Genomic DNA, 26,505 nt, shown 5'->3' on the forward strand with positions numbered 1-26,505 from the left:
AGCACTGTATACTTGGACATTTTTGTGATGTGAGAAAATGAAATCTGCAACTTACTCTCCAATATAATGACATGGTATAATGTGTACTATAACCATTAATAAATTTGGCATAAAGATATATTTTGCAGATATGTATTTAAACATTTGTTGGTCTTTGCAATGTCCTTTTTGCATTTTGGCACCAATAACCATTTTCTTCCAGGTTTCCAATAGGCTTGTATGCCCTGAAAAGTTTGTAGTCCCCATGCCTTGAACCACTGACAATTACTGAATACAATGGCTTTATCACAAAGGAGCAAGATGGCTTCAGAGCTCCCCGCAAGACTTCGGTATAGCTCGCTATTTTGGAGAAAGAGAAATGAAGCCTGTCCTTTCCGCCTGTTACCACCTTACCAAGGCTCTGCTTGGCCTGCACTGAGCACACGGAGGGACACCTGTGCACCAGGAGTGTGTGTGTGTGTCGGTGTGTGTGTGTGTGTGTGTGTGTGGGGCGGTGTTGACTAAGTTACAGGACCGTTTTGCCAGAGTCACGAGGGCAAGGGCAGCCCTAGGATAGTTTTTGCATCTGTCCAGGGGACCTTTCAGCACTTTTGTATTAGCCAGGATCTCGGGGAAGTGAAATGCTGTCAAACTGACTCACCGTAAATGAAAGAGACACTCTCACCTTCACGGATGTCAGAGGCCACAGCACTGAGAGCTCGCTGGGACACAGGCGGGACCATCAGCCACAAGATCCATTGGGCCAGGATTGGTGGCACTGCGCAGGTGCGGTTCTCTCACGCAGCCCACGTCACATCACGTCTGGCACGTCCCAGCGCCAAATCTGTTCTCTTCCCATTGGCCAACATAAAACACTGGGTAGGTTGGGCCAGCGCTCCGTGCACTTACTTCCCATTGGCTAAAGGAAGTCACGTGGTCCAGCGGGAGGCAGGGTGCCCGTCACAGAGTGCTAGTCCATGTTGTATATGGGACCCTCACCACACAGCAGGGGAATGAGGAACTGGGCACCAAGCCTGACTCGGTCCCCCACGCTGTTTACTATTTACCATTGTTCATGGTGTCTGTAAACTTGTACTGTCCTTTTAGCACGGCGCTGCCATCCCCTGGGCCAGGCTGCTACAGAGCAGAGTAGACCTGATCAGATGCACTTGTAAGATACCTACCTGGTTAGCATACCTACCACCCTTGCTAATCACTTCAGCTCCATCACCATGGGAAAACAGCAGGAAAGCTGGGCACGCGAGCCATCCTGCATACTGAGGAGTAAACAAAGAAAAAGTGATTCTACAAGTCATGCATGAGTATGCCCATTACAAGAGTCAAACAATAAAGAAATGTACCAATGAAGATATTAACGCACCCTGCACTCTTCTCCCTGCCTCCCTGTAGGGAGACATTGTAATCTACCCCTGCCTCTTTGCTGTCCCTGAGCATGCCTTCCTCCAGACTCCAGTGACCAGGACAAAGCATCAGAGCAGTCCAGAAACTTCTGTCCTGTTGGGGTGTTAAGAGAAGGACCCTCCTAGTTGGCCCCCCACTTCCCCAGGCTGCTGTTGTGTCCCTGGAGATTCAGGCATTTTGCAGAGATGAATGGCATGTCAGAGGGAGTGGCTACACCTGCCTACACCGGCTCTTCCTGTTGTGAAAGGCCAAGCCCCCTATTCCTTCTTGCTGATGGTGATGGGCCTGGTGATGGATCCAGTTCCAGGCAAGGAGCTGGTACATCTTTCCCATCCCATAAAACACAGGTGCAGAGCACCTTCTTTCCTATGCTTGTGCCTGCCGTTAGTATGGCCAAGGGGAAGCAGCTGGGGGAGGAAGGGTGGTCTGACAGGGATGGCCCAGGTCCCAGAGGCCTTTGCTTTATTTAGTCCGGGGACCACTAAGTGTCCTGTTGTCATTTTGCTCTTCCCTGACCTTCCCCTTAACTTCCTTACAAAGGTCCCAGTCCCCTTAACCACTGAGTATTATGAAGGTGTCTGCCTCAGTGGAGTAGAATCATTAAATGGTTACCATGTGCAATATTCTGGACTCGGCCACCTCTGTCCTGCTAAGGAGGACGCTGGCAGTGTCAGCTCAGCTTCTTCAGCTGTAAAGCTGGGGTGGGGATGGGCATAGCCAATTGGAGAAAAGGAGAGAAACATCCTGTCACTTTGAGGGGCAACCCATCAATGTTTCTCTCCCTCTCTTTCCCACTCCCTTCCTCTTTCTCTGAAACAATAATAATAATAACAACAACAACAACAAACAACAACCTTGGCTCTGCCAACTGCTAACTGTGCGACATGCACTGAGAGTCTTTCAAGTGCTGAGCACTGTGTCGGGAGTCTGTGTTGCAGGGCATGTGTCCGTTTCCCAGAACTGCTGCAACAAAGAGCCACAAACTGGGAGTTGCGATAACAGAGGTAGATTCTCTTATATTCTGGAGGCCAGAAAGCTGAAGTCAGGGAGTCCACAGGGCCGTGCTCCCTCTGGAGCCTCTAACCGAGAACCTGCCTTGTCTCCTCCTGCTTCTGCTGGCTCCGGGTCGGTCTCGGCACCTCTTGGTTTGTGGCTGCATCCCATCCATCTTTGACTCTGCCATTGTCACGTGGCTTCTCCTGGGTGGTTTGCATCTGTCCATTTTCCCTCCTCTAAGGACCCTAGTCATTGGATTTCGGGCCACCCTGAACCATTAAAACCTCCTCTGATCTTAATCACATCTCCAAAGGCCCTATTTCCAAATAAGGCCACAGTCACAGGTACTGGGGGCTAGGACTTCAATATCCCTTTTGGGGGAACACAGTTCTACTCACCATAGGGTCCTTCTCACATCCCCATCCTGTGACTTCAGTAAACACAAGCCTGACACCAGATTGCCAGCACCTGCCTCTCTTCATTTAAAAGCTATCTCATGTCACCGAAACCTATGTTGGCCCCAGTGCTGGTGAATTAACAGCACTTCATACCTGCCCCCTCTGCCCCAGCAGTGCTCAGGCAATGGCCGATGGAAGGCAGTATAGGAATATCTCAGCGCCCTGGCCCCTGGGAGATAACTGTGCCCTACCCTGGCTTCCAGGGTGGCCAGGGCGCGGACCTCCAGGTGCCCGAGGTGTAGCTGGCTCAGTTACCCACCCTTTATTAGCTGCTTTCTGTCCTCTGCCTCACTTTCCAATCCCCAGAAGTGTTTCTTTCACCTCTCACATACTGGCATCAGAACCCTAACTCAGGGTTCGCTCCTGAGAGAAGCCCAAATGAGACAATGACAGACACACAATAGTCCTTCCCTGGGATGGGAAGGAAGGACGTGGCTCAGCCACGTAGGGCTTAACAAAGCATGTAGCTTCCTGACTGCCCCAAAGGCATCTGCTGCAAATTTTGGTTGCAGAAACACGGAAGATGGAAAAAGCATATGTTCGGGAATAAGGGATTCATGTTGGACTAACCAGCTGTGTGTCTTAGGGCAGGTCGCTTAACCTCTCTGTACCTCCATTTTCCGCCCTTAGAGTGGTGATGGGGGTCAGGTGGCCTGCGGAATCCTTTGTGCTTCTGGGGCTCTAGAATCCTGTAGCTTGCTCCTTCCCAACCCCGACCTTCAACAACTTCTTTGCCTGGTCATATATTTATTATAGCATTTTATTTATTAATGTTTTTGAGGCAGAGAAGGTATAGAAACTGGGGTTCGTCTCTGAGGGAAGGCTCCTGTTTTTTTGTATGGGTTCAAGAAAATGTGACATGGTAACAGAGGAAGATTTTATCATTGAACGAAAAAAAATATGATTTTCTTTACCCTGTTCGTAATGGACATTTGCTCATATTTGGCAACAAGGTGAAGTGGGAAGTGGACTGACTTAGGTGATTTGTGTTGAATACCTCACTCTGCCTCTTAATAGCGGTGTGATGTGGGGCAAATTTATTTATTCATTCAACAAATATGTATTTATGGGTATGTGCCAGGCAATGTCCAGGATATTGGAGAGTCAGTGGTGAGCAAAATGGTGAGTTCCTGCCTTCTTGGTGCTTACAGACTAATGAGAGAAAGACTTTAGTCCAGTAAACACGCGGATACACACACACCATGATAGCAGCCCTGAAAGGTGTGGACAGGTTGCTATGGAAACAATAAACAAGGACACCTGGCAGGGCCTGCAAGATGTGAAAAGATCTCCTTGATAGTGTGATGATCGAGCAGATATGAAAGTATGTGTAGGTAAACCAAGTAAGGAGCGAAGTAAAAGAATAGTATTTGCAGCAAAACGACACATGCAAAGTCCCTGGGGTGGGAGGGAGCCAGCATAGCCTAGAAATAGCTCTAGTACTCTTCTGTTTGGAAATGAAGGCATATATAAAAGTGCTTACCTCTCCAGTCAGTGTGAAAATTAAGTGGAATACTGGGTGGGTGTGCTCAGCAAATGCTTCCAGTTTCCAGTGTCGGGAAACCATCCTGCAGACGGGGTGGAAGGAATCGGGTTACAGGCCCCAGGCAGTGACTACTTCAGGCTGCCTCTTTATTGCATGTGGGGCGGGTGTCTTTTAAAAATAAATAGTTTATTTTTATTGTATCTTTCCCATTACCATAACCCCAACCCCAACCCTAACCCTTATACTCTCTTCTGCCTCCCCCTCCCCCAATCACCACACTGTTGTCCGTGCCTTTTGCTTTAATCTATTTATCATCTTAGTCTCATGTTGAAGAGCACTGTTTGGGATTGTTTGGGGGCTGTGCTTGCTTTAGTTTTCAGAATCAGGAGGAAATTACGGCTCCCTGCCATGCCTTCTTGCCAAGGATGCCCTTGAGTTTAGGGGCTTCTCTGACTCCTGGGGCCTTAGTTGCACGAAGCTGCCCTCTGGTGGCCACATCTCAAAGTCTGGGGACACTCCTAGAGGGGCAGGACGCCATGCTACATGGACAGCTTTCAACTTTAAATTTGCAGGTGGAGATGGTGCCTCCACTCACACTACCTCCTTTCCCCTCTTCTCTCCCCCCACCCCTTTACCTGGTCAGTGGTTTTGCAAGCCCCGCCCTAAGCACTCCACGTTTGTGGTGTTCTGGTGATCTGCACTGTGACCCTGGAGGTAAATACTATCCCCTTCGCAGAAATGAGTCAGGAGCTTATCAGGGCAGTCAAAGAAATTTGACTAATTTGGCAATTTTTTCTATTGTAATTCCCAGCTGTCAATTAGTCCATCCCACAATCCTGTGGGGTTACTTCCTGCTGATCGGGGTGGTGGGGCAATTTTGGGGAATGGAACCATTTGACCTGATGTATGAAAGATTCCTTAGTGCCCCTCTTAGGCATAGGGGTTTAGGATTTTTTATCTTGGGAGTCTTAGCCATGTTAGCACTACCCTTAAATATACAGTACCTAATTATTCTGAATAACATGTAGGGCATCAGAACTCTAAGTAGGATAGTGGGACCTGACCTGAGAATACCACCTATTGAATGTACCTATTCAGGATCCATGAGAGAGGCCTGAGGACCAGTCTCGCAGTCTGACTACACTTATTCCGCTCCGATGTTCTAAGGTTTGTTGGAACTGAGTAGCTTGTTGTCTGAGTTTTGCAATATAGTTCTCTACCTCAGAGGAGGAGTTTATATAGGTGCAGCAAGTAGTATTAGCAACCATAGATAGTCCGCTCTGTTCAGCAAGGCTATACGATCTTAAAGTACAACTTGAGCAAGAGTGACTAAGGATGTTTGCAGCCCAATAAGGGCAGTAGCTGCTTCATCTACAATAGTATCAAAGGTTTTTGATAGGCTCCTAACTACATATTTTTAAAAATATTTTTAAATATTTAAAAAAATATATTTTAAAAAATAGAGAGGGGAAGGGAGGGAGAAAGAGAGGGAGAGAAACATCAATGTGTGGTTGCCTCTTGCAGGCCCCCTACTGGGGACTTGGCCTGCAGCCCAGGCATGTCCCTTGAATGGGAATGGAACAGGCAACCTTCTGGTTCACAGGCCAGCACTCAATCCACTGAGCCACATGAGACAGGGCCCTAAGTACATACTGATGAGCTGCCAGACACAACCAAGGGGAGAGGATGTAACCACAGACATAACCATCTCTATCAGGTATTATTCTACCAGGGAGATGATCAGCAATCCTAGTGAATGGCATCAGGGAACTCACCCAATGGACAGTTTCTGAAACATTATGGACAGAGAATGGAGTTATTAAGTAGTTGAATGGGCAGGTTCTGCTTGGACACCAGCTGTCAAGACAGTTTCAGGCCCACACCTCGTTTTGGGATCCACAACCAAAAATGTAACCCATGGGAGCACATAAGACTCCGGTCATATTCTGCAAATTAAGATTATCCCCTCGGGGAAGGCGAGCCAGGGGTTTTCTAACCAGAGGTCCGTACGAGGAGGGTCTAAGAAGGTGGTGCCCTTCCTTTCATCTTCCTTCATTTCCGTTCCTTCTCATTAAAGACCTTAAGAGCAATATTTGCCAACTGAGAAGGGTTTATGGCAAAAGCTTCATCCAATTTGTGTCGTTTTCTCCTGATATCAGGTGCACTTTGTCCTGAAAGTGGCATTTGCCATCCTGACATCCTCGGGGGCCTCTGGGTCAGCACTAAAGTAGCGCCTGTAACTTGGGGAATCCTTTCTGGGAATTCTGGCGGATCCTCATCAGGCTTTTGCTGTATCTACCAAACCTTCTTCAAACTCTTGTGTAAGTTCCCCTTTTCACAGACCGGCTGAGAGGCATGTCCTGAGATGCGCTAGTCTGGGCACTCCCTCATCTTTGGGTCCCAGGCTGGTTTGACTGGTGAGCTCCTGGGGCTGCATCAGGATCTGCCAGATGAAGCTGATGTGCTTCCCCTCTAGCTTTATCGATGCCCGTGCTTCTTTTGTCCCTGAGCATCATGTTCATGAGAGTCTGTATATCAGCCCAGGAGGGAGGATGCGCGGAAAAGGTGGAAGTGGAACGTTCAGTCCTGCGGAGAGGGTCCTCTCTATAGGAAGGATTATTGTTTTTCCAATGAAAGAAACCTGAGGTGAACAAAGGATTATGCATCCACTAAAAATCAGTCCGCTGACCCTGAGCATCGGGGATGTGGGAAATGCCCTGGGTGGAAAATTTGGCTCCCGCGCCAAACACTGTTGGAGATGCAGATAACAAACCATGTCTCTGCGCCCCCTATGGTGACTGAAGGGTAGATCCTGTCTGCCCCCCATAAGGGGCTGGCCCAGTCACTTGGGATGCTTCCTGTTCCCCTATTTGAACCAGGGGGCAGAAGCCGGTAATGCCAGGGGCGTTCTGGGGACTGGGCAGGTTAGAGCAGACTGGAACCAGAGGGCCGCTGAGCTCGTTCTGCTGCAGTCACCCCGTGTTCACCGCAGAGCCTGGGCGGGGCCCACGGGCGCTCCCTGGAGAAATTCTTCCGGTTTGGCCGTATGTTTGAAAATCTTTGTAAATAAACATTTGGGAGAATGAACGCTTAATTCAAATTTATTATTTCCTTCTTTTTGCAATGCTCAGTTTTTCTTAAGCTTCTATTTGATTGCTAAATTCGCTAGCACCAGAGCAATTACTTCCCACAAACAAGTTGTCAGAAGCCTCAAATGAATTTTAGACCTAATTTAATTCCCAATTTACTTGCTTATTAAAAAAAATCCTAGTTTCTGCAAACTGAATCAACCCTTGATATACCAGTTATGAGTTCTTTTAAAAAGCCAGCTGTAAAATGCGAAGCCAGTCACCCTGCGATAGTCCGAATGAGTTAATGAGGACTGGGAAAAGGAAGGGCGCCCAGGGTCAGGGACAAACAGCAGGCCAAGCACAGGTCAAGGTGACCTGAGAGTGTGCGTCAGGATGGAAGGAGAGAAGCGACTGTGCAGAAGCTAGCTGCTTCCCCAAAGCAAGGACAGACTGGGCCCCAGCGGCTGGGTGGAGTTGGGGGGGTGCCAAGGACATGTGGATGGGGAACTGGACACTCTAACCACTTCCCAAAATGTGACAGTCTCTAGGGAGACCAGCAAGTAGGAGTCGGAAGCTGGAGAAGTGCACATTTGGCTTTCCGGCTTCTGTGTCGGAGGCTGGGTTAGCTCCTGAGATCACCACAGCAGTGATCATGGCCTCAGGGGCTGAGCAAACAGAGGTGCTTCCCTCACAGCTCCAGAGGCCGAAAGTCCAAAGTCGATGTGTCAGCAGGGTTGGTTCCTTTTCAGAGGCTGTGAGGGAGAATCTGGTCCTTGCCTGTCTCCCAGCTTCTGGTGCTGCTAGCCATGCTTGGTGTCCCTTGGCTGGGAAACCCAGCAGTTCAGCCTCAGCCCCCGTTGACGTGTGGTGCTTGCTCTCCCTGTGTCGGTCGGTCAGGGGTCTCTTCTCTTCTTCTTTAGAGGATCCCAGTTGTTGATTAGGGCCCATCGGAACCCCGAATGACCTCATCTTAGCTCTGTTCCCTCTGTAAAGACTGTTTCCAGAGAAGGTCACCTTCACAGGTTAGGACTTCATTGTATCTTTTGGGAGGACACAACTTCAACCCATGACAGAGGCGGACAGGGAGAAAGGGCTTTAGGAGTGGTGCTGGGTTGCTCCTCAGATGTGGTGGTTGAAGATCCGTATGAGGATGAGGGGAAAGGCATGGGAAACGGAGAAGCCAGTCTGGAGTCGGGATGGAGTGAAACTGGAAACTTAAGCACCCCCGGAACTGCCTACATCCTGACTTTGCATTTTATAAGGTCATTAATTATTCCTACTATTGAAGCCATGTTTAGTCATTGCTTACAACTGAAAGTATTCTAATTTTTTTTATTACCGAAATAAAGTATTTGACCATAAATACTTGAACTCAGTGCCTTGGTTTTGGGCTTAAGCCTTAAATGCTTTCTTTTCTACCAAAAAAGAGGAAGAAGAAAGCCATGCATTAGTTATTTCCTTTAGGATGGATGACTCAAAAGATAAATGAGAAACTTGTTCTTTTTTAAAAGCAGCACACATGATTTCTTTTTAAGTACCTATGACTATGCTTAAAGTCCTCCAAATGTTCTTTTGAAATATAACCTTACGGCGTTTTTTCTTGTTATTAGTAAATCTTGTTACTTTCACAAGTTAAATTATATTTCAATACATTTACATATTACAGAATTATCAACTCCTAGGTTAACCTGATGTGGGACTAGAAAAAAAATCACTCAGATGAAAACAATGCACTTCCGTGAAAATAAAGATAAACGAACTAATAAGTTACTAGTTTTTAATAAGTTAATTCTTATTGGATAACTTACCCTCCTGGTAAAATATTTACCGTGCTCTTTAAAACCCTTTTAATCAACTGAAACACTCAGACGGCTTGAAGGATTGGATATCCTTTTGTGGCTTAAGAGTCGAGATTAATCAGGGTCAAAATGAGCTCCATCCTTCCTCTGCTCTGGAAAGAGGTGAAATTAAAAGTGAAAAGAGTTGAAATTATTTTTATTGAAGTACACTTTAATAAGAAGCCAATCGATTTGAAGTGTTTCGAATCTGTGTGTAGCGAGGGCTCTCCAGGCTGCTCGACTGCTCGGGCTGCAGGGCAGGCCCCTCATTTCACGGGGCTGAAAAGGTCGTGCTCCAGCCCAGCGCTCGGGTGTTCTGGGCAATTAAGAATCAATTCCCATTAAATTACCTTAGCACTGGCCCAGGCATGAGTGAGTCAGCAGGAGAATATCTTCCGCGCCCTCTCATTGCTCTATGCGATGTTTCCCTGAGTGGGAGGTGATATGTAACAGTGATAGATGGGGCGTTGGGGAAAACGTGGCCCCCAGGCCCTCCCCTTTCTGCACTGGGTCAGGATATGAAAAGAAGATCCCAGGAATCTGCATGTCAACCTGCCATTCGCTGCCCAGGGGGCTTCTTATGTTCGGACGAGTCTTACCCTCAAAGTTACTGGACAACCAATGTTGACAGCTAAGGCCCCGGTTCTCACACTCGAGAAGGACGCCCCTGCAGGGTGTGTGAAAGCTCAGGCTTCTGGGCCCCGCCCCAGGGTCTCCGAGTCAGTGGGGCTGGGAGGGGCCTGGGACTCTGCATTTCTAACCGTTTCCGGGGGCTGCTGCCGCCGCCACCCTGGGCACCACGTCTTAAGAACCACTGCCACAAGGTGGTTTGGTTGAACAAATGATTGTTCTGGAATACAGATTTTTTTTCTTGAGGAAAAATTACTCTCTCTATGTGTGTTTTATTTACATCCAAGGCAGAGTCTATACCTTTTCTTCAGACCAGAATATGGAAAATAGATATCCGCAGAATGTGGAAGAATGCATTTTGTTAGAACTTGAGTAGTTCTGGCCAGATGCCCTGGCAAACCTTTCAGAACCAACACCAAATACACGGGCCTGTGAAGAAGTTACAAAATCCAGAAGAGAGCGGTGTTGCTTCCCGGGGGACCGCCCTCGTGACATCTCAACGCTGTTAAATACGGCGTAAAGCAGACAAGTCACCACGTCGCTTTAGTGTCAAAGAACTCTTACCCAGTTTATTTTATTGCTTAGTACAAAAAGAGATTCTTTACGTTTTGACTTGCCAAACAGTCGCTTGTTAAAGCATTACTGGTCAATCGTGTTCAGAATTGTGCTGGAACAGAGATTAACTGAATAAACCTGAGGAATTTCTGGCAGAGTTCAGAGTGCGGTGAATTTTCTCCGTCAGTGATTCCAGAAACACTGGCTTTGCTGGGCCAGGGGGTCCCACCGGGTCTGCTTTTCACTGTGGGGAGGACAAGGTCGCGCCACAGATCACGTGCAGCCTCCTGGAGACAATGAGCTCGGCCCACTGAAAGAATCTGATGGTACTCCCCTTTGAAGAGGCCGGCACACACCGCCCGTTTCACATCATCGATGCCGTAGGCAAAGGGTTCTGACAGGAGGTCGGGCCACCTGACGAGGTGGCGAGGGCTCGCAGGCCCTGAGGACGACCTTCTTTTTAAAATTCTGCTAGCAAGTCAGCATAGATTTGACAGCTGGTTTCCAAAGAATCTTTGCGGTTCATCAAGGGCCCAGCAAACACAGGTTCCAGCTGAGGAGCGTGAGCTGGGCTTGCAGCAGCTTTGCCGGCCCATCAGGGGGCGAGACGGATTCCTTCTGAGGACATGGCGTGGCAGCCTTTCCAGCCTTGTGGTCCAGGTGCCAGGCCAGCCCCCGGCTTCTGTTTCACAAATTACTTGGGCTCATCCTTTGCTCCCTTGGAAAGCAGTAGGATTTTGGAGCAGAATCAATCAAGCAGTCTTCTCATATTCCCAGGAGGAGGTGAAGGCATCATTGAAAGAAACAACCACGTTATTTACATTTCCAGAAATGACTCTTCTGATGATTACCTACAGCCCATCAACGTTAACTGTGTTTTCTTCTTAACCACAGGACTTGAGCTTTAAGATATTTAATATTTAACATTTCTTTCTGGAAATACTCACTGGGTTGGCAACTTCTAAAGATGTGTAAAAAGCAAGAGGCAAATGGTTGGGGAAGGGGATTTTTTTCTGTTATTTTATTTTATTTTTTTACTGTTCTTTAAGCACAGTTGCCTCTGTCCCCGCCCCCACCTCCAGCCCGTCCCCCCAGCCCCGCCCAGCCGCACCTCCTACCCTCATCCTACCTGCTTTGGCTTTGTCCATGTGCCCTTTATGCATGTCCCTCGACAACCTGAAGAAGAGACTTTTTGAAGGCTGAAGAGAGAGAGGAGAACTCCAGCTGGAAGACTTGCTGACGTCAGCGGCCCTCAGGGTTCCGTCTGGGCAGTTAGCGAGATGACGCGGGGAGAACACCCAGCCCTGTGCCGGTGCCCGTGTGGCAGGGCGGGCCACCAGAGGTGTGAGGCTCACCTGAAGTTGAACCTGGTTAACAAGACATCACCTCTCAGGGAATGACATCCTTTATATTCCAACAGTGGTGGCACCATCCAGTTGTTAAAGCAAAAATGACACATGAATTGAACTGAGTGCCAGATAAGAGAGCTGTTTCAACTGTGTAAGCTGGGAGGGTCAGCTGGATTGACACAGAAAGTTGGCAGAACCCCATCCAATTTGCTTGGAGAATTATGTCACCGATGAGCAGCTGTAGACAGTCCCTTTGGAAGGCAGTTCCCAGCCTGGATGCACATGCAAGCTTAAATAGCCCTCCCTGTCTGGGCCCACCCGCAGGGATTCCGGATACAGAAGGTCTGGGGGCTGCCTGGTCCTGAGGTTTTGAAATGTTTCCTAGGAGCAGCCAAGAGTGAAAACCAGCTAATTCCTTATTTAACCACCTCTACTGTTACAATCCATAATCCAGAAGCTGTATCTACGGAGTCTGTGACAGACACTGTACATTGTCACCCAGTAGCTGCCTTTCTGATAAAATCTGGTGTTGTTGGTCTCTACCTTCCCTCCCGGAGGGTCCAGAAGCTATTCGAGGAGGCCTCCTCCTGGGCGCAGGTTAAATCGTGAATGGGTGAGGCTGCGGTGTCTCCGTCTGGGCACTGCTGACACTTGGGCCAGGAGAATTCTTTGTGGTGGGAGCTGCCCTGTGCAAAGTAGGATGTTCGGCAGCATCCTTGGTCCCACTGCCAGATGCCAGAAGCACCGTCAGTCCCCAAGTTGTAACTGACAATCAAAGGGCGAGAGTCACAGGGCCCAGCATGTCACTGGAGGCCTGTGCCTTGCCAAGGACTGTTTGTGGCACCATCAGGTGAGTGGGAATACTTTTGGGAAAACATTTTCTTCCTTCTTTGAGACAAAGGGAAGGAGAAAGACGATCTTTCCGTGGGATGCATCAAGATGGTCCGAACCTGGGTCCCTGACGTCTCTGGAGGTGTGCCGCCCCCTCCCCTGGAGCTGCCCTCCCTCCTGGCTTCTGCCTCGGGAAATAATGCACCCCCTTGTGCTGACAGGGATGTGCTAAATGCTTCCAAATGGCTCCACCCTGAATCTAGGCTGTCCTTAACCACTGGGAATTAATTCTGTTCATCTTTGGAAGGCAGACATTTTGCCACTGACCAATAGGAATAATTGGTCAAAATGTGTCCACAAAGTAGGAAAGTATTAATATACTGCCAAGATTATGACCACAAAGCAGGGCAGCCCCTATGTGACATGCATGTCATTTTCTTATGTGATATGTACACTGTCTTCGGCCTTGTTCAAGGAGTGAGCAACAAAACATGAGCTCACCAGTGGTGGCCAGGGACACATGGAATCTGCTGTTCTGTATCTGTTAGATACAAACCTCACCTTGGCAGGTGTCTGAGGACCCTCCGGGCACCTCTCCTGTGAGAGCCCCAGCATGTGAGGGCAAAGCATTAGAACTGATTCTTTTTCACCAGTTAACCTGACTTGCAGAACAAACGCCTTTCCTATTTCCACAGCGATTTGTGGGGTCAATGCATGCGATGCTCAATCACAGTCCTTCTGGTTTTCGATTTGGGCAGTGACGCGTGACCCACTGCCATTTCATTCATTGAAAAGGAGTTTTAAAGAGGCTGAAGCTGAAAGCAGATACTTAACATCATTCACGGGAGACAAGGATTCCAGGTGCTGCCACACGGGTGCTGTTTTAAGACTTCTGCATAAGCATTGACATAAGCATTTGGAAATCTTAGCTCTCAGAGCCCTGTGGTCAGTTGTTACTGCTAGTTCTGACCCTGGCCCACTGGAACCCAAGCCTGGGTTCCTTCTGTTTAAATGGGGACCGTTCAGACACAAACCTAACACGGGGTTGTCAGATTAGGCCCGATAAGGCAAACAGAATGCTTAGAACAGCAGCAGTGTTCTTAATAAATGCTATGGTGCTCTGTGCAATTGTTAACTGTTGCTAGGAAACTCTCAGGGTTAGATATGACAACATAGTGTGCAAATGCCTCCATTTTAATCCAAAACATATAAACTACACTGAATATGAAAAAAATAGGAACATAATTATCCATATGGAAAATCTTCAATGTACAAATAGGATGTTAAAAAAGTTCATTTTCAGTTGACTGGATGACTCTGTTTCCATAGCAACAGTGCTTAAGTGCGGTTAGGATTCCAAGGACTCACAAAGGCAAATTAATCTTTAATTTCCTGAAATATTGTATGTTTGTTCTGATAAGGTCAAACACGATGGTACTTTGCTAGAAACAAAACACTAAAGAAACAAAACTGATCAGCAAGTGAGATTAAAATGTTTAGAATCCTGCGGCCTGAAGCAAAACAGGACGAAGTAGAAGTCAAATGAGGGAGCTGGGAAGGCCTCCGAGCCCGGGAGATGAGGGCATTTAATCAGAGAGAAGGCTGCTGTGCTTGGTGCGACACCATCACAGTACCCGGATTTGTTAGCTCGAAGTAGGCTCTTCGTCAGCCTTTAAATCGCAGGCGGCAAGCACGAGGCCCGCGGGCTGAACCCGGCCCTCCACCTTGTTTTATCAGGCCTGGCACCTTGTTTCTACTGGGCGGCAGTGCTGAGCTCTCGCTAAACTGTTAAGGAGTAGTTACATTTATTCAGTCCTAAACTCACATTCGGCCCTTTGAAGGCGACTGCGAGGCTGATGTGGCCCCCAGTGAAAATGAGTTTGATGCCCCTGCTTTAAATGAACAACTCGTTGGGGAATAAGAGAGGCAGACATTTTCCTGCACAAAAAGATCACACCCAGGACTCAAGAGGGGCGGCACTGATGCACACACACAGGCCATGGCTGGAGTTTCATGGAGCAGAGCCCATAGGATAAGGAGGGTGTGTGTGTGCAACCCTGGCGGGGGGTAGTCGTTTCTTTGGAAGACCCAGGTTGTTCCAGAAAGGCTGGCTGGCGAGAGGGAGTGGCAGTGTGGGTCATTGTAGCTTAGGAGGCACTTCTCACCTCAAAGACTAGCCACCCACCTGGACAGATGGGGGGGCCTCGCCAGGGTCACACGCCTGTTTTATAAAAGACGGGAGCTCTGCCTGGAGTGGGCCCAGGAGCGGCAGCGCGGGCGTTCATTCGCGAGTGGAGCCCACGCTACTGGACCACTTTAAAGGCCGTCTCCCGGTGTGTGCGGTACTTCACTCCACACTAGTTCAGTGAAATGTTAATTAGGTACTAAGTATAAAAAATGATCCTTGGTCAAATAACTTGGAAACTGGCAGGTGAGAAAACGAAATCACTTTTTTCTGCTCTGGGACCTCAGAGCCTTCAACATGCTAATTTGTGCTGTGAATTTTCATGAGGTGACTATGGCACAAGGCAAATTTTCTAAACCCAAGTGACCATAAACCCTTACTTTCTGGAACTTCCCCAGGACGAGTGTCCTGGGGCACATGCTTGGAAAAGGTTTCCTTTCGAACATGTAAAACACTAGCTCTCCTTGGACCCGGGTCAGGTCAAGCGGACAGTCACGGAGGCTTCTCACAGAGCAGTCCCCACCCGCACCCCCTTTCCCATCTCACCTTTGGTTATCCTCCCAGAGGTTTCAGCTTATCATCTAAAATGGCATGTGTGTTTTAATCTGAAAATGTGAAAAACCAAACAAATCACTTCTGACACACAGGAAGCTTCAATAGCAGGATTTTAGGCACCTTTATTCATGGCAGAACTTTTTGGTCAGGGGAGCGTGCCTCAGGAACCTTTCCAGCACTTAAGAAACTTAGCCAGTACCCCCCCCCCCCCCCCCCCCCGTGAAGTCCTGACCGACATTCCCCCACACCCCCTCCAGCCGCCCTTTCCGAGGTCTGCAGACACCCGCACACACCCGCACACGGTGCCGGCTGGTGGCTGGAGTCCAGGAGGCTCCGGGGCTTTCAGGGCTAAACCTTGCAGCACAACCTACTGGCCCATGGAAGGAGTTTTCACAGCCGGTTAATAATAGGGGTTAATCTATTTTATCACAGAAGAAATGTGCTCTTTGATGTTCTCCATATAATTTATAAATAGGAAAAATCAGCTCTTAATATTATTATATATTTGCAATACAAACAACCAAGTCTGGTGATATAGAAAAATTTTAAAAAATCATACTGTGTTCATGCAGGGTTTTCCTCCGTGAGGCACTATACTGTGCCTCAACTTTTTTCATTTTTTCTGTAAGAATCACTTTGCTGTGCCGGTCACGCGGATCTCCCTCCCAGCCCACCCTGGCCTCTAGGCGCAGCGGTCCTGACACTCCGTTTCTGAGTGGCAGAGCTACAATCCCTGGCTTCTATGATCAACAATAAAGCCATTACTCTGCAAGAAAGTAGGTAAGAAATAGCTGAAAGAAACAGTATTTCTTAAAAAACCTGAGCCTACTACAAGTCCTTTATAATTTTCTAGGGAAGCAACTGGTCTGCAGTTAATATCGTTTCTTTTCCTTTTCTGTTCTTTTTCCAAACAATCAGGAGCTCACAGAAAAGATGGAGTAACTGAGTTTTAAAATCCTGCCAGATTTTGTATGGTAACTACTGTAGATGAACAATGTACGGTCCTACTGAAGTATTCAGATCTCATGCAAAACTCTAACTAACGAACACCTCATTACATCAGGCAATTCTGTCGTTTTCCATATTTTAAAATGCTCACACTGAAAGGGCAGTGATCACTATTCACTACTCTAGCATCTGACTTCAAAGACTTAGACACAAAATCTAAGTTTAAGTTTGAGTTTTTGGCAACAGAACAGTGCCAGGAATTTCTAAATAAACAGTTTTAAATGTTTTGAACCATTCGAAAGTACCACCATACTATTTGATGTTAGTTTAACAGTCACTCTGTTCACAATTAAAGAACCCTAAACTCAACAAATGTCTTACTTCACGAAGTCTAATTATAACATTCTGTTATAACACACTGTGTGTCTAATAGGAAAAAAATCACACAGTAACTTTTATCAAATAGCAACTACTACAAAAAATGACAGAAATGATTTCACAAAAATACACTAAAAAATTGGACAATTTTATGTAGGAACCGCCAAAGTTTTAGTGTTTAATATTTAAAGCACAACTGACCAAGATCCAAGATGTAAAGTTATCAAGTTTGAGAAACAGGGGGCGGGGGGTCACTCTACCAACTAACTATATAGTATGTGATGAGAAGAATGCACACTTTACAATATCAGACCTGTCTACACATAGTAATTAGTTGCAAAGAGCCACTTGGTCTTCTCCTGGCTTGTAAAACCACTGTTCCGGATTTCAGTGTATATTAGCAACCTATTGAACAAGGAAAAACCATCAACATTATTCACTGCATGAGGACAAATAATGACACTTAGAATTATCAACTAAAAACCCTTTCAGAACCCCCTGTTGAACTAAACTTATTTTCTGTGTACAACATTCTAGCAGAAATACAGTTAATTGGAAATCTTTTATTAAAGAAACTTCTGAATCCATTTCCTCCTCCTACGCCTGTCTTTGTATCATGCCTGTAACTCAAGTCTTCAATTCTCAAGAGGATGTTCTCATTCACTTGATGGATTTTTGAGATACAAGAAGCTTCTAAGACTGGTAGGATATTTTCTAAATTCTCTCTATATAGGAATAAAGATGCTCACCCACACAAAACCACCATGTGATTTACTCACACACTGAATCACACAATCTACTGTTAAGATAACAGCAAATGTAAGGCTTTTATCTCTCAAACCTCTATTTATTTTCTTGTACTTTGCAAAGCAACTTGTATTTCATAATAACTTTTAATTTGGTACAGCCAGGACATGCCCCCAAATTTAAAAAAATACAGTGTCTTTTACTGTATATTCTGCTTGGTAATGTAGTTACTTAAAATTTCTCAGTGAACTTTATTTTTATTGGGAATTAAAATGCTAAAAATGGGATGGGAGAAAAAGGAGTTTAAAAATCCTCACCGAAAGGATAACCAATGGGACATAGGTCCAATGAATAAAAGTGGGGAAGACGGCTCCATCAAAGTGATGCCACACCACACTTACCCTGCCCTCCCCTCACCTTCAACTCTTCTGTGTAGCAGGTATCTTGTTTTCCGCTTCCAGTTCTTCCACCCCAGCCTGGGTCATGAGGTCTGCGATGTTTTTCTCCAGGTCATCAATGCGACTACTCATATCATCAAGTGGTGGAGTTAAAGACGAAGCACATCAACACCTCCCATGTCTAGCCTTTTCCTCCAGGGCCTGTAAACTCTGGCCTTAAACACACCTGTCTTAGTGAAACTGGTTTTCCCATTTCCTGTGGACAGTCATGTGTTGCACAATGACATTTCCGTTGACAGTGGACCAAATACATGACAGTGGTATACCAGATAGCCGGGGCGTGTAGCAGGCCACTCCTTCTAGGTTTCTGTAACACACTGTCATAGTTGCAAGAGGACGAAATCATGCAACAACACATTTCTCAAAATGCATCCAAGTCATTAAGCAGGGCACAGCTGTAATCTGGCAGTTAGCAGCACAGGGGTCTTGGGGAAGGAATGAATCCCATCCCCATCCTTCACTAGTGATGGGATGTGGGCAAGTTGTTTTACTGTTCTAGGATTCTGTTTTTTCGACCGCTAAATAAAAGTAACACTACAACCCCTTCATCAGGTGATGGTGATGATCAGAGGAAAGATACACATAAAATGTTTGGCTCGCAGTCAACAGTCAATCATATGAGGCATCATTATGATAGACTGTAAATTCCCGTAGGCCGGGCATCTAGCTCAGCCGTGTCCCCAGCTCTTCACACAGTGCTCCTCAAGAAAAGCACCCCAATATTTTGCTGTGTATTGTGCGCTACCGTGTATGATGTGCACCCATGTTTTTTGCCCAAACATTCAGGAAAAAAATCTTTGGTTTTAATTTTATAATTCAATATAAAAGGCCAACAAAACCAATGATCATATTCTAGGATATTATTTTGCATATGGATATCGTTATTGTTTTCTAGAGTTACACTTTTAATGCATAAGCACAAATAAAATAATTAAAAACATTTATATACATACAGAATTTGTACTACTCATGTATAATGTGCACTCTTATTTTCCCTAAACCTTTGGGTAAAAAAAGTGAGCATTATACAGGGTAAAATACGGTACATCACGCTCAGTAAAAAATTTGGTAAATGACTGGCTGAAGTTGGCCGAACCACCATCCATTCACTGACACCACTACCGAGAAAGTAGGGTGCAAACACCCATTAGAGGCTGACTACAAATTCAAAGGATATTTCGTCCAATGATCTGGTCGGACATGGTCTGAAATTTATCTTGCATCTGTTGCAGGAGTGTCTGCACCTATGAAACAACAAAACGAAACACCCACTCTTACTCTGAGACACCGCCATGGGATGAGGAAAGGAGCACTGGTCCCAGAGGGAGACTAGGATCCTGGGTTCCAGCTCCAACTCTGCTTCTTGGGCTCCAGCATGGCATTCCCCTCTCCCGGTTTGTTTCCTCATCTGTCAAATTAGGCTGATGGGTCGGTGAAGCCCTTCCCCGTTTGGGCCCTGCTGCCATTAAAAATTCGTTGGGTCTTTTAGTAGTTTTTGAGGGCTTGGAGGCATCAGGGTGTGAGGGAGGCGCTGAAGGGTAGGCTGCGCGGAGTGCTGGGGGGTGTGGGCTAGAAGCTGGCGGGGACCAGGGGGTCACCGGGGGTGCGGTGCAGGAACAGGTGAGCGAGGGTAAACGAACCTGTGGACCTCGGCGGGCGCAGGGGCCTACACCCAGCGGCCCGGGAGGGCTGGGATCAAGGTGGCCGGAGGCCTCAGCAGGCGAAGCCTCTAGAAACACTGCCTCCAGAGACCAGGCCCCCCGCGGCCGCGGAGAAGACGCCTGGGTCCGCGAGCCTTGCCTGCGCCGCCCCCGGATGTCACGGCCTCGGGCCCACACAGACGACCCTTACCACCGAGGTGAGATCCTGCACGGTCTTGGGGTCAGTCTCGGCCATCTCCCCGGTTCCCAGTTTGGCGGTGATATCTCAGACCGTCACCAACACTTCCGTTTGTCAGCGCAGACGCCCCCAGCGGCTTCTTCTCGCGACGACAGATGACCGACGCGCGACCGCGAGGTGTTGTGGGAGCTGTAGTTGTTGTCACGCGCCGGAAAGGCCAGCGATCTCGCGTGTGCGTCACGAGCGAGGCCCCGCCCCTCCCCTCTGCACCAAGCTCTTCCCCGCCCCTCAGCTAGCCTTAGCCACGCCCCTAGCCACGCCCCACACTCTGTACGTGGCAAAAGGGAAGCGAGGCGGTGGGGGTCCGTGATTAAAGGGGTTGTTTTAACCTCTTCCCAGGCTGTCGTTAAAGATTGCACTGGTTGTCTTTGGCCCTGTAGGAGCGCACTTGCTAGGTGCTTGTGAGGGGTCAAGCTCTGGCCTGTGCTGCTGCTTGCCTTCCAACAAAACCCCACAAACATCTGGGGAGACACGAAGGTCCCAGGCTTGAGGATTGAGACCATCATGTGCCCAGCTGCCCAGATGAGGGCCTGGTTACGCCCTCGACCTCAGTGTTTTTCCTTCTCCCCACGAGGGGTGAGTGGATATGCTGGCACAGTGGGGCAGGTTGATCTTTGCTTTTAATTGAATTATAAAACACCTTCTGGTTGGTGCAGAGATCCTAAACTACTTTTCCCATCTCCCGCCCCCCCCCCCCCCCCCCCCCCAGTCAGGAAATATGGCCAATCCCCTGGAAACTCTTCAACCCTTTCCTTTCACACCCACCCACCCACGAGGGTGACCAATGAACTGACTTTGAACACAATTGGTTCATTTTGCCTGTATTTTAACTTCATATGAATAGAATCAGACAGTAAGGCCTTCTTAGTGCATGGCTTCTTTCATTCAACATGACGTCCCACGCTGTTGAGCCGGGACAACACCGGAAAGGATTTTGGTTTGGTTACAGAGGGAGCAGTGTGCAGTTAAAGAGGCTGGATTTGGCTGGTTAAGGAGGGGCGCTGCTGCGTTGGGTTCTCAAGTGCCAGCCTCACCGACGGCCTCCAAAGTGGGTCTCATTGTCCAGGAGTAGGAGATACAGTCCTTATCGTTTAAGGACTGTATTTTGGGCTTGGTTCCAGCTTGATTTTGGCTGCAGAGAGGCTGTAAGGGAACCAACCCACCAGTGTCTGTAATGCTCAGAAAATTTAAAGGGGAGCTGGCCAGGAGGACATAAGACTCAACTCTCTTCTCCTAATTTCACTCCTTGACCCCAACTTCACCCTCCCTCCCCTGTATCCCCTCCTTGCACCCCCACCCCTTCTTCCTTTCTATCCCAAAGGGGCTAAACCTTTTATAATTGGTTGTTGTTAACTGGTGTTTGGTTAGTGCTTTACCTGATCACTTAAAACAAACATCTCTTAGTGTTTTAACTTAATCCTCAGAAAAACCCTGTGATATAATAGTCACCATTACATGATTTTGAGGGCTGAAACCTTAAACCAGGCAGTCAAACTAGGGAGTAAGAGACAGGACTTGAGCTCAGGACTTGAGCCCAGGACTTTCTGACTCTCTCTTTTTTTCCTGTCATTCTAGGATTCTCTGAATTGTCTCAGTTTAGAGCAGGGATGCTCAGCAGTGGTACCACTGGCATTTTGGGTCAGTTAAATCGTTGTTGTGGGGGTGTGGGGTGCCCTGTGCATTGTAGGATGTTTACTTGATTCTCTGACTTATACCCAGGAGATGCCGATAGCATCACCCCCACTCAGCTGTGACAACCAAAAATCTCTCCAGACACTGCCAAGTGTCTCCTGGCGTGGGCAGGTGGGACGGGGGTCACCCTGGGTGGAAAACCACTGGCTTTAAAGGGATCTAAGGACACTGCCTAGAATTCTGTTCACTTGTTCTTCACATATGAATTTATTTTCCCTTGGGCCATTTCTTGAGGATTTTCCTCAGTACATATTGAGAGTGAAGGGTAGTGTATGAGTTTCCTAGGGCTGCTGTAACAAAGCGCTACAAACTGCTCAACTTAAAACAAGAGAAATTTATTGTCTCTTGGTTCTCTGGTGGCCAGAAGTCTGAGATCAAGGTGTCGGCGGGGTTGGTTCCTTCTGTGGATTTTGAGGAGGATCTGTTCTTTGCCTCTCTCCCAGCCTCTGGTGGCTGCTGGCAATTCTAACTTTTTAAATTTATAATCCTCACCCAAGGATATGTTTATTGATTTTGGAGACAGAGAAAGGGAGAGAGAGAAATGGGGGGAAATGAGAGCTAGAGAGAGAAGAGAGAGAGAAAGAGAAAGAGGAACAAGAAACACTGACCAGTTGCTTCCCAGATGAGTCCTGACCAGGGATCAAACCTACAACCCAGGTACCTGCCCTGACCTGGGATTGAACCCGTAACCTTTTGGTGTATGGGACAACGTTCCAACAACTGAGCAACCCAGCCAGGGTGGCTGCTGGCAATTCCTGATGTTCCTTAGCGTGTAGGTGTTACTTAGCTAGCGTCACTCCAAACTCCACTTCCATCTTCCCATGGCCTTTGACCTGTGTGTGCCCTCGCTTCTACCTATGGAGTAGGGGCTCACTTTATTCCAGTATGACCTTATATCTGCAAATTATTTATATCTGCAGAAGACCCTGTTTCCAAATAAGGCCTCATTCTAAAGTTCTGGGGGTTAAGACTTCAGCCTGTCTTTTTTGGCGGGGACACACACAATTCAACCCATAACAGTTGGTAAAGTCATACTACTACACTTGTACTGTACTTGGTATTTTATAAAGTGTTGATGTGAAGCTCCAGAATTAGTTAGCTAGTATGGAGTCAACCCTGGGTGGCATTTCAGGCCTTTTCACTTTGGACCCCAAACCCTGGAGCTACCACACCTAGCACTGAACTCTGGCTGCCCACACCCAGATTTCGAGCCACATCTGACTTATGGTTGTAAGTAGCACAGAACATGAATTAGCATGAAGAGCTGGAGGGTGTGTGTGTGTGTGTGTGTGTGTGTGTGTATTTCTGGCAGGAGACTTGAAGGTTTTTTTAATCCAAATTGAAATTGTCTTTACATAAACAGTAGGCAAATAACATATTTTTGGTGGATACTTTTTTCTGTACTTAGAAAGGCAGTGCATAGTCTCTCTGCATGGAGACCAGGTCTTTTGAACGGCTGCTGTTTGCAAAAGCTTCACTAATTTGTAGTCACAGCTGATCTACTCTGTAGGGTTGACACACTGAACCTAACTGAACATTGTTCCATTAACAAAATTACTGTATCATGTGTAAGGCACTAGTAATTAACCTTTAAAACTTTGGTTTTGAACAACCCTCATTTTAAACCTTTAAGTGTCACAGTGGTCTTACCTTCTCTTAGCATTTTTTAAATAGCTCTTCCTAGACTAACTGCATAACTGAAGTGATTCTCTTTTCTCCCTTTCAAGATGGTTTGGTTTTACATTAGCTTAATGTGGTACTTTTATAATTGTTCTTTGGTCCAAGCAGGGCTGTTCTCTGCACACTTTTCCTTCCGCAGATCCACGCTAAGGAAGGTGGTAATGTACCTGTGTGTCTACGCCATGCTGAGATGTATATGTGCGTTTGCCTCGCATTAACAGAGAATAAACTGAGAAGGAGTGGCCATCGCTGGGCCTTAGAGGACTTTGAATCCGTCCTTTTTCTGGTTGCACAGGCATCAGCTCTGCTAGGACCCACCCTGGTTCTGAGCCTCGGTTCTCCTGGTTTTCTCCCGGGTTGCTGCTGAGAGTCACACACCTGCCAGTGCGGCACCACAGCGGTTGGAGTGTATGGTGCCTCATCCTTCCAGTGGCCAGGGCTGTGCTTGCTCCCAGCCCTTAGGGGACACGTTAAACCTTTTCTGTCTCTTCAACCCCCTATATAAATGTGTACAGCATCTGGCTCAGAGGAGGCACTCACTGAATATGGTGCTATCTCAGTCCTCCCCATTAATCGGTTCCGGAACTCGCGGTGAGTGCCGAAACTGACGAGTATCAAACACTCCAGAGTAATGAAGCGTTTTCTCTGGCGGGGCGGTGTCGTGACTCATACTAGGTCTAGCAAGTGCGATGAGTCCAGAGACAGTGCCAAGCGCTGAGACATTTTCTCATCAAAATGAGACAAGCGTGGGGTTTGACGAGTTCTGAAGCCAACGAGTACTGAGGTGTGACGGCAGTAGCACCTTCCATTTCTTTTTAAGGCCCCCGCTAAAGTAATCTTGCCGTCTCTCTTCTCTATCACCTATCAATCATCCACCATCAGTCTATCATCTATTTATAATCTATTTATCTATTTTCAGTCTGTTCATCATCAATTAATCTACTTATCTGTCATCAATCTATCAAGCTATCACCAATCAATCATCAACCCATTTATGATCTTTCTGTCTGTCTGTGTAATCTATTCTAATCTGTCATTGTTCTGCTTTTCCCCCTAAATCAGAGGGATTGGACTGTTATGAAAGAAGAAAAGAAAATAGTTCATTATTAAGCAGGCAGCACTTGGTTTTTGTCTTGGCGTTTAGAGACCAGACGCTGACCAGAGCCCCGTTTGAAAACAAACAGCCCTTTGCTCAACTCTGTCACTGTTTAAACTAAAGATGGTCTAAGACCAAGCACACACATTAAAATCCCACATAACCTTTATTTGAATATCGTACAAACAGGAGACAAATTTCTTTGCAACTACAGAATAAAGCAAATGTTAATTTACAGCTCAGAAACTTTAAGCAATTCAGCAACCAGGGCTCAAAGGAACTGCATCTGCAATAGAATTCAGTATTTTTAAATGATAAACTTTTATCCCTTTTGTATATTTATGGACAAATTTATTTGAAACTTCTGAATATTCTTCTCTGGGGGCAGCGATACTTCACCTGGGCGTCGACATGGAACACCATCCCGGTGTCCAGGTGTGTGCAACAGCTCCTGGTTTCTCCCACACAGCCTTCAGTCTCAACTCTTCAACAGTCTGAATGGATAAAAAGTGACTTACGTACTTTCTGAAGAAAAATCTTAAAAAGTAGTAGAAAATGGAAAATGTCAGCCTACCCTAATAGTGCTCCTCTGAGCTACTTTCTCACAGGTTCAGAGCTTCGCAGCGAATGTCCCTGCCGTCCAGCCCCACCCACTGCTTCTCTGCTGGCCCCGAGCAGCCGCGTTGAATGGAACAAGCACTTCCGGAGCTCAGTGACCCTCCGGCCATTCAGGTGATGGCGGTGGTGCAGCCTGAGGGACAGGAAGATGCCTTCCTGCCTACGGACCTTGATGACTGACTAAATTATTTCTGCTTAAATTATAGACTTCATTTATGGAATTAAAGATCTCATCCGAAATCCCTGTTTGCACATTCATTTCTGCCATTGTTCCTGTCTCTGCACATTTTGTATATGCTTTTATATAAACACAGTTAATGCTATAGAATTTTTTCAGAGGTGGGCTGATCCATGAGTGACAGGAAATGTAATAAGAGTGACACATTTTACATAGCACAAGAACTGTTAATTGCTTTAGATGAACAATTATAAAAGCCTATTATCCTCAGATTCTGAGACAAATCTCAACAGCCAGATAAGAAGATGGGATCCATCGCCTTTGTGAAAGGTGTAGTCAGACCTTTCACAGACTATTATTATTATTATTATGATTATTTAGTAGTTAAATAGAATAGGTGGTTCATTCTTCCCCAGGGCTCACCTTTCTCTTGGTGTGATTTACCTGTTGATTCATACCCAGGTTAACTACACATGGATGGATTTACAGACTCGGAAACTGCTTGAAGATCCTTTGGAATTTTTCTCCAGCTGAGCGCAGTACAGCTCTTGGTCCCAGCCCATGTTCTTCCTCAGTTTGCCCTCCCCTTGGTCGGCTTGGCTGTGACTGGTCCTTGGGAGGACATGAATGTTCTTTTTGGGTAACTGAGGTATCTGGTTAATCTGGTAGAGGCTTCTCATGTATCTGCTCACAAGCCACAGAAGGGAAGGGAAGAAATAATCAAGAAAATGATAATATCTTGTACAGAAAAAAAATTAAGCTTCCAATATTAATTTAGAACAGTGTTAACAGCTCTTAATAAAATGTTCTTGGAATTAAAAAAATGTAGAAGGTCTGTTCAGTTGGCCATACTCATTGGGGGTTCAGAGGAGAGTTCCTGGTCTGGAGCAGACACTTTGGCTGTTCTGGCTGCAGAGTTGGTAGTGGCAGTGTGCCAGAGTGGGAATGGCATGGCCCTGGGTCCCAGGTCTGAAGGCCACTCACCTGGGGCGAGCCATGTGATTTGCCCGAGCCTCAGCTTTCCCTGTCTGTGAGCTGGAGAAGAGAATCGTACTTGCCTCACAGTGCTGTTGTGAGGATTCAGTGAGTTAATAGGTATAAAGGATTTTGCATGGTGTGGGCACCATAATAAGCAATTCCTAAATGTAAACTATCATCACCATCATCATCACCATCATCATCGTCATCAATTGCCTTTTTGTACCTTGTTCATACACACCAGGGGAACTGTAGACTCTTCTTCAGAATCGCCTAGATAGTCTGTGTACTGGCACAATTGCGCCAAACCCAGCACCAAGCATGGCCTTGTTAATAATCTTTAGTTACCACCCTGGATAGAATGCAATCTGATCTATTTCAAGGTTTGATACAAATGCTTATTTCATGTAACAGAAGGTTAAAAATGACATTTTGAAATTCTGAGATACGTTATCAGAATTTCTAAAAGTATTTTTTA

The 26,505-nt window shown here is 46.8% G+C and overlaps 1 protein-coding gene and 1 long non-coding RNA gene across 3 annotated transcripts; both read right to left on the reverse strand.

Annotated features, from left to right (window-relative positions):
* Positions 1 to 9,403: 9,403 nt before the first annotated feature.
* LOC119047094 (uncharacterized) lies at positions 9,404 to 15,553 on the reverse strand. Its single transcript, XR_005082077.2, has 3 exons — positions 15,347 to 15,553; positions 11,565 to 11,802; positions 9,404 to 11,196 (listed from the first exon to the last, which is right to left on the reverse strand). It is a non-coding gene; the product is annotated as an uncharacterized LOC119047094 (long non-coding RNA).
* Positions 15,554 to 16,797: 1,244 nt separating this feature from the next.
* HSBP1 (heat shock factor binding protein 1) lies at positions 16,798 to 19,885 on the reverse strand. Of its 2 annotated transcripts, none has more exons than XM_053666737.1 (4): positions 19,738 to 19,885; positions 19,064 to 19,130; positions 17,830 to 17,966; positions 16,798 to 17,086 (listed from the first exon to the last, which is right to left on the reverse strand). In XM_053666737.1, exons 1-3 carry the CDS (start codon positions 19,780 to 19,782, stop codon positions 17,848 to 17,850), a joined length of 231 nt encoding a protein of 76 aa, XP_053522712.1. In that variant the 5' UTR covers positions 19,783 to 19,885; the 3' UTR covers positions 16,798 to 17,086; positions 17,830 to 17,847. The 2 variants fall into 2 exon arrangements, with proteins under 2 accessions (XP_053522712.1, XP_036998340.1); XM_037142445.2 differs by having other exon boundaries at positions 17,846 to 17,966; positions 19,738 to 19,883.
* Between the last annotated feature and the right edge of the window lie 6,620 nt (positions 19,886 to 26,505).

Source organism: Artibeus jamaicensis, unplaced genomic scaffold (genome assembly GCF_021234435.1).
Source record: "Artibeus jamaicensis isolate MK-2021 breed Jamaican fruit bat unplaced genomic scaffold, CSHL_Jam_final contig_464, whole genome shotgun sequence".
Lineage (NCBI taxonomy): Eukaryota > Metazoa > Chordata > Mammalia > Chiroptera > Phyllostomidae > Artibeus > Artibeus jamaicensis.